Source organism: Mobula hypostoma, chromosome 9, assembly GCF_963921235.1.
Source record: "Mobula hypostoma chromosome 9, sMobHyp1.1, whole genome shotgun sequence".
NCBI lineage: Eukaryota > Metazoa > Chordata > Chondrichthyes > Myliobatiformes > Myliobatidae > Mobula > Mobula hypostoma.
Window position 1 is genome coordinate 147317757 of NC_086105.1, and position 8848 is coordinate 147326604.

The window sequence follows — 8848 nt, forward strand, 5'->3', positions numbered from 1 at the left end:
GAAGTTTCACTAGATGTTCTTCTGTGCTCTCACGTCTGTCTCCATCAAATCAGGATTGTGCACGGCACTCTACTTGACAGATAACAGACGTCACCACCGGAGTGGCCGCTGCGAGCTGCATCGTGTTGCCATCTTCTCCTCCCGCTTCAGTCAAATTGTTATTGTATTCTGGGAATGCCATGTTGACGCTGGAATGTATGGCGACGTTTGCGGGCTGCCCACGGCACATCCTTAGCTTGTGTTGTTTGTTAACGCAAATGATACATTTCACTGTTTATATCGACGTACGTGTGAAAAATAGATATGAATCAAGTCACTTTTCATTCTTCTAAACTCCAACAGATACGTCTATCCAATCTTTCCTTACAGGTCAAATAAACATCTGAACCACTTACAAAGCATTTATATTCTTCATTAACTAAGGAAACCAACAATGCACACAGTACTCTAAATATAGTCTCACTAATGCCCAATATAAATGAGTCATAATTCCCCATTTTTGTCTACAATAAATTATATAAATGATAAATTACTAGCTGGACCCATGCACCAGACTTTTATGAATCATGCGCCAGAAAGAATCACTCACAATTTACACAATGTGATTCTTATTTTTTTAATTTTATTACTTAGCAATACAGCATGTTAAAAGACACTTCTCATCCAACGAGCCCATGCTGCCTAATTATACTCATGGCAACAGATAATCTGCTAACTGGTACGTCTTTGGAATGTATGAGGAAACCCACACAGTCAAGGGGAGAACGAACAAACTCCTCAGAGACAACTGCAGGAATTGAACTTAAGTCACTGGGGTTGTAATACGCTGCTATACCACCTTACTGTTATATCTCCTCTCATCCCTAACTTCAGTTTCTCCAACAGAAAATGGATATTATAGTTAAATGATTCCTCAGGGGCAAACATATACACAAATATAGGCAGATCAATCAACAAATCAGAGCACAAATCTCCAATTTCAGTTACTTGCACTGAACTATTTCTCCTTTACAGATCCCACTTCTTCAAAGTACCCAAACCGTACAGAAACACAGCATTTCTGATATACTAACTGATCATTTTCAAAGAGTCTGCAGACACGAGTCCAAGTTCACTAGAGGCAGAAGAAGGCAGCCTGTCCTGGGATTAGAGGACTGTGTATGATTGTGGGTGGGAGGGAGGAACGGGGCTTGTTTTGCTGTTGTTGTTTTGTTGCTTGTTGCGCTTTGTGTTGTTCTGCTGAACATTGTGGGCATGTTATGTTGGCACCAGAATGTGTGGCAACACTTGTGGGCTGCACCCAGCACATCCTTAATGGTAGTTCATGGAAACAACACATTTCACCTTGTTTTCATAAGGCCATAAGACATAGGAGCAGAATTAGGCCATTCAGCCCGTCAAGTCTACTCCACCATTCCATCATGCCTAATCCCAGATGTACACGTGATAAATAAACTTGAATCTAGGTTAACCTAGGCTCTCGAATCAGAGGGGCTAACTACACTCACCCCAACACTGAACCTTCAGCCCAATTGGTCCATGCCAACCAAGATGCCCCATTCAAGTTAGTCCTATGTGCCAGCATTTGCCCCCTTATCCAAGGGGATGTGAAGGAATTGCAGAAGAACCAGAGGAAGTTCACAGAATGACCCCAGGAATGAAAGGGTTAACATATGAGGACTATTTGAGGGTTCTGGGCCTGTACTTGCCGGAGTTTAGAAGAATCTCATTGAAATTTATTGAATACTGAGTGGCCTAGAAAGATAGATAGATGGATAATTTATTAATCCCAAAGGAAATTACAGTGTCACAGTAGCATTACAAGTGCACAGATATACAAATATTAGAAGACTGGAGGAGGAGAGGATGTTTCCTATAGTGGGGGAGTCTATGATTGGAGGACACAATCTCAGAATACAAAGAAGTCCCTTTAGAACAGAGACAAGGAGCAATGTTCTCAGTATTTTTTTTGTATTTGCAGTTTATCTTTTACACATTGGTTGTTTGTTAGTCTTTGTGTAGTTTTTCATTGATTCTATTATATTTCTCTGTTTCTAATTATGTCCCATCTCTTTGACATCCCTAACTATAGGTAAAGCATTTATCACTTTCTTTCTCTCACCCTCTTTCCCTACCCCTTCCACACTGCACCCCAAATTTCAACTCTCAGAATAATCCCAGTCAGAACCAATCAGTTGAATAGATCTGTAATGATCCAAATTTATACTACACATTTCTGAGATTCAAATCCAGGCTGTTTCCTTCCATCTGCAAAATACATTTTGTAATGTCTGTTGGCTAAATTTCCCAATGCAAGAGGAAAGACTCAACTCTCATGCAACGAGTGTTACAAGTGTTCAGTGTGGTTACCTTCCCCAAGTAGTAAGGCTGATCTACACCCCCACCCACCCCCATAACCACTACTTTATCATTTCCTGTTAGTCACCTTATACACAGACACTCCTGTGCCTAGTGTCACTTGATGGACATACCATCAATCTATATATCTATACAAGCTAGCTTGTGTATTTTTTTTTAATTATTGTGTTCTTTATCTTACAGGGTTTTGTTTTTAAATGCGTCGGATCTGGAAAAACAATTATTTTGCTCTCTTTTACACTTGTGTACTGGAAATTACATTAAACAATCTTGAACACTTCCTTACAGTGAAAACTGACTAGTTTCAGAGAATTTTTTAGAAATATTTCCTTACAACAAAAAGAAACATTCAGGGAATTAAAGCAGGAATCAGAATACAATGCAGGTAGCACAAAGCTGCTGACAAGAGAAGCAAAAAACATGAAAAAAATTACTGTACATTACAAAAAAGACAATTATAGAGGCAGGGAAAATTACATTTCCAGTCATGGGAACTATTTTTCACATTTACTCAAGAAAAATAAGATGACATCCTATAGGAAAAGTCTTGTCAGGGTTGGCCAACTGTATTCCCAGCGTAGTCAGTTGCCGGCCCACACTGCCCTAGCCTGCAAATACTTCTGCTGAGACTATTCTGAAAAAAGAAACAGATTGTATATGAGAGGGAAAGTGCAAATAAGAATGCCATAACCATTTATCAGACAAAAAGAATGTGACTGAGCTCTACTGAAAACAATTTGAAGAGGGTATTGAGTATTACTGCAACTGAGGGGGCGATGAACACAAATTAAAGTGTCTAATAATTTATTTCTAAGGGGAATTTAAAGGCTGTCTTAGCCAACCATATTACACATGCAAACCACCCCATGTTTCCAAAGGTTAATAAAGTAACCAGTTAACATTCAAAAAGCAATACATTCCAGCATCTGCAGTCTCTTGTTCCTCAACCATAAGATCTTAAGACATAGGAGCTGAATTAGGTCATTTGGTTCATTGATTCTGCACTGCCATTTGATCTCAGTTCCATTCTCCTGCCTTCTCCCCCTAACCTTTGATGCCATTACTAATCAAGAAACTGTCAAGCTCTGCCTTAAATATACCCAATGCCTTGGCTCCTACAGCCACCTGAGACAATGAATTCCAGATTCACCAACCTCTGGCAAAATAAATTCTTCCTCTACTCATTTCTAAAGGAACATCCTTCTATTCTGAGGCTGTGCCCTCTAGTCCTAGGGTCTCTCACTATAGGAAATATCCTCTCTATGTTCACTCTATCTCGGCCTTTCAATATTTGGTAGGTTTCAATACAACCAGTCAACACTAACAGGAGTCTGCTGCCTGAAACATATTACTCTTCAGTAAATAATACCTTGGGATTCTTCCTTGGAAGATTATGGCATGCAGAAAGCAGATGATGGAGTAAAATGCCAGAGGATAGAATATTACAAAAGTCAGAATCAGGTTTAATATCACTGGAATATGTCATGAAATTTGTTGTGAGGGTTGACAAAACTAAAAGCAAGTGAGATTAGGTACAGGGGGAAAATCTACAATGACAGAACAGGCACCGTGTGGAGAGCAACAGTACAGTTTTTGTAACATCAATGACCAGCCGGGAAAGTTGTTCAAACCCCACCAACCATCTGTGGAGAAGCATAGAAGGCAGTAAACTATAGCAAGATCAAACAGCTTAAACCTTCTGCCAAGATTGCATTGCCATCCTCCTGGATTCTCACAAAAATACACTCAGTGGCCACTTTATCAAATATATCTGCTCATTAATGCAAATATCTAATCAGCCAACCATCTGGTAGCAACTCAATGCATAAAAGGATGAAGACCTGGTGAGAGGTTCAGCTGTTGTTCAGACTCAACATTAGAAAGGGAAAGAACTGTGATCTAAGTGACTTTGACTGTGGAATAATTGCTGGTGCCAGACAATGTGGTTTGAGTATCTCAAACTACTGATATATTGGGATTTTCATGCACAAAAGTCTCTAGAATTTACAGAGTATAGTGTGAAAAACAACAAACATCCAGTGAACATCCATAAGTTCTGTGGGTAAAAATGCCTTGCTAATACGAAAAGTCAGAATGCCCATGCTCAAAAAAAAACACACATTATAACGGTGTGGTGTGCTGAAGAGTATCTCTGCACAACACATAAATGCTTCAAGTGGATGGGCTACAACAGCAGAAGATAACACTGAGTTCCACCACTGTACCTAATAAAGTGGCCACTGAGTGTACTGTAGTTACTCTATGAAAATAAAAACAATGAATGTTTGAAGGTTTCAGGAATGCAGATTAAAATAGAAAACAGATAGCTAGACACACTGCCCCTGTCTATTGACACAAATGCAGCAAATAATTGGCAAAGATCTGCTAAATGTCCGTACAACAATGAATATCAGTGATACAACATAAATGTTAACAATGTGATTGTTTTAACCGACACAGGAATGATGGACAACCTAGTTTCCAGTGCTAAATCCTCTAGCAGTTCAAGCAATTCATCCAATTTGAAGTTATTTTAAATTGATGATAAAATAATGTTGTGTCTGCTCTGAACAAAATTCTATTTTAAAATGTTCACTGAGATTCTGTCGAGTTAGATACTGTTAGAGTAATGATCAAATAGACATCAGTCTACAGCAGGGGTTCCAACCATGTACCCCTACTATTAACCCAGGGGTCTGTAGACCACAGGTTGAGAGCCCCTGGTCTACATAAAATGATGCATACAGCCCAGTCCATTACAGCCAGAGCCATCCCTGCCATTGAGCACATTTGCATGGAGAACTGACACAAGAAAGCAGCATCCATCATCAGGGATGACCACCACCTGGGCCATGCTCTCTTCTCGCTGCTAACAGCGGGCAGGAGATACAGGAGCCTTAGGTCCCACAACACCAGGATCAGGAACGGTTATTGCACTACAACCATCAGGCTCTTGAACCACTGTAGGTAACTCACTCAGCACAACTTGGACCTGATTCTATAATCTACAGATTCACTTTCAAGGACTTTTTACAACTCGTATTCTCAATTTTTTATATTTGCATAATTTACTTTCTTTTGCACATTGATTATTTGTCAGTCTTTTTATGTATAGTTTTTCATAATGTTTATTGTGTTTATCTTCCTGTAAAATGAATCTCAGGGTAACATATACTTACTTTGATAATAAATTTGACTTTGACCAGCCTCCCAGTTTGAGGTGGTGATTGGGGGGGGGGGGTGCGGGGAACAGAAAAATTAGCCAAAAACTCACATTATTAAGCAGTGACCCTGCTGGAAGTGGAGATCAGAAGGTAGCTGAATTAGATAATTAAAATAAATAATTGTTTGATAACACAAAATACTCTGCAGATGCTGGGGTCAAAGCAACACTCACAACACGCTGGAGGAACTTAGCAGGTCGGGCAGCATCCGTGGAAACGATCAATGTTTCGGACCGAAACCCTTCGTCAGGACTGAAGAGTGAAGGGGCAGAGGCCCTATAAAGAAGGTGGGGAGAGGGTGGGAAGGAGAAGGCTGGTAGGTTCCAGGAAAATTTTTCCCCTATTCCTTCTTCACGTTTCCTACCTATCACCTCCCCGCTTCCCCTCCCCCACCCCTTTATCTTTCCCCTTACTGGTTTTTCACCTGGAACCTACCAGCCTCCTTCCCACCCTCCCCCACCTTCTTTATAGGGCCTCTGCCCCTTCCCTCTTCAGTCCTGACAAAGGGTTCCCGCCCGAAACGTTGACCGATCGTTTCCACGGATGCTGCCCGACCTGCTGAGTTCCTTCAGCGTGTTGTGAGAATAATTGTTTGATGTTTTCACATCGGAGGTGGTCTATTGGGTAAACTTGTGACACCCAGTAGTTTAATGGCACAGTAGAACATAGAAGAGTACAGCACAGGAACAGGCCCTTTTGCCCACAATGTTGTGCTGATCCAATTAAATTAATAATCAAATGGCTAACTCATCTCTTCTGCCTACACAATGTCCATATCCTTCCATTTTCCTCACATTGATGTGCCTATCTAAACGTCTCATGGAAGTTCCTAATGTATCTGCCTCTACCCCCATGCCAGGCAGTGTACTTCAGGCACCCACCACTCTCTGTATAAAAGACCTGTCCCTCACATCACCTTTGAAATTACTCCCTCTCACCCTAAATGCACACCCCTTGATATCAGACATTTCAACCCTTGGAAAACCCTTAGTAGCAAAACATTGACAATACCAACCCCCTTCCCACTCCCAACAGATGCTGCTGGACTGGCTAACTTCTTCCAGATTGTTTTTCAAGACACAGCGCAGTATCGCATGCTCAATACTAACTATGCCTAGTTGAACTGATCGATCAAGTTGCATTAAAACACACCATCTCTGTCTCCCTCTCCCTGTACAGTGAAACAGACCACAACCACAGCTGAGACTGAAACCTGTAACCAGTTGTATTACACAACTCTGGGCACCAGAGGTTCACGCAGTTCCATCATTTGCAAGTCAAAGATATCAAAATGAAAATAATCCCATTCTCCAACCTATAGGAGAAAGGGGTTAAACAGGGGTGGAGAAAGAACATATCAAATTTAATTCTGCCAATAACACCTTTAAAACTATCCTCTAAACGCACAAAAAAAACAGATGGTAATTAAATAACAGTAGGTTACAAAGACACACACAAGTCTGTGATACATGCAAGATTAATGCACATTAGCACCGCTGAATTCATGTCACTAGTAGCAAGTTTGTTATTCAGAGGCACTGACATAAACAGTCTCATCACAACCTCACCACCCTCAGTGATGTGGAGCCCGTTACTGTTTCTGCGGAAGAAGACTGATACAAATACCCACCCCCATCCAAATGCTCTGTCCCCACCCTTTGCCACCGGAGGGACTGAGGAATAGGACACAAAACCGCTCCTGGGTTTTGGAAGCATGGAAGGGAAATGAGGAACCCTCAAGATTTCTCACCCATCACCCTCATCCACACCCCCAACCTCAACATGGTCCCCTTTTCGCCCTCACACCCCCACCCACAGCAATGACAGCCCTCATACTCCTCCTCACCCCATCCCTCTTATTTCCTGACCCACGCACTACTCTTCTTCAGCCTCCAATACCTCTCATATCCACCCTCTCCCCCACATACCTCTTCTTCACTCCCATCATCCTTCAGTCTGATGCTCCCCACACCAACTCCCTCACCCTGATCACCTCACATTCCCACCCTCACCTCCCACTCATCGTCAGTCTGATCCCTCCCTCAGTCTCACGCGCCTCACCCAGATCACCAATCACTTCCACTCAACCCTTCAGCCGAATCACAACCACTCTGTCTGACCCCTCTCTCTCTGTGCCCCTCAGTCTGATCCCCCTCACTCCCCTCCCCTCAGTCTGATCCCCTCTGTCCCCTCCGTCTGATCCCCCTTCCTCCCCTCAGTCTGATCCCCCTCACTCCCCTCCCCTCAGTCTGATCCCCCCCAACTCCCATCAGTCTGATCCCCCCACTCTCCTCCCCTCAGTCTGACCCCTCTCTCTCCCCTCCCCTCAGTCTGATCCCCCTCACTCCTCTCCCCTCAGTCTGATCCCCCTCACTCCCCTCCCCTCAGTCTGATCCCCCCACTCTCCTCCCCCCAGTCTGACCTCCCTCCCTCGCACCACTCACCCTCCCCTCAGTCTGATCCCCCCCAACTCCCATCAGTCTGATCCCCCCACTCTCCTCCCCTCAGTCTGACCCCTCTCTCTCCCCTCCCCTCAGTCTGATCCCCCTCACTCCTCTCCCCTCAGTCTGATCCCCCTCACTCCCCTCCCCTCAGTCTGATCCCCCCACTCTCCTCCCCCCAGTCTGACCTCCCTCCCTCGCACCGCTCACCCTCCCCTCAGTCTGATCGCCTTCACTCCCAACCCTCAGCCTGATTACTTCACCCCCGCCGTCGTTGCCATCACCTCCTACTCCTCCCTCAGGCGGCCCTGAGCCTTACCGGGCGGATCCTCCTCCATTCTCGACACCATGGCGAAAGAGAGCGGGCTCCGGAGGGTACAGCTGACCAGCGACCAGCGAGCGTTAACCAGAGCTCCGAGCAGTCAGTCCGTAGGTGTATGTGTGCGCGCCGCTCACGGCTGCGGGCGGGGGGAAAGCTGTGACGTCAGCTGGTCACGTGGGGTGTCCGGCCTGGGCAGGTGGGCGTGGCCTCGATCGTCAATAACAACAACCGCGACCCGAAGCGTGGCCTCCGCTTCCTTCTCCCTCAGGACCGCCTTAACTCCCAGTGGCGTTTCCACAGGACAGTACGTCCAAGCAGCACCTTCATTTTGTCGAGCGGAGACGACTTTCGCACAGTAATATCTCACGTTTGGTACTGCTCATCACAGACATAGGCTGGAGAGCTAAACTCATAGGTGAGCGAATTAATAATAAGTGTGATTATTTACACAGGCACAATGAAGTAGTAAACTTCATTCATCA

The 8848-nt window shown here is 44.1% G+C and overlaps 1 protein-coding gene across 1 annotated transcript in view; it reads right to left on the minus strand.

Moving 5' to 3' along the window:
* The window catches only part of cyth3a (cytohesin 3a), a 118944-nt gene extending 110445 nt beyond the window's left edge, over positions 1-8499 (minus strand). The window contains exon 1 of the mRNA XM_063059390.1: positions 8364-8499. Coding sequence (XP_062915460.1) covers positions 8364-8394 — 31 coding nt within the window. The 5' untranslated portion in view covers positions 8395-8499. The remainder of the gene's footprint in view (positions 1-8363) is intronic.
* Between the last annotated feature and the right edge of the window lie 349 nt (positions 8500-8848).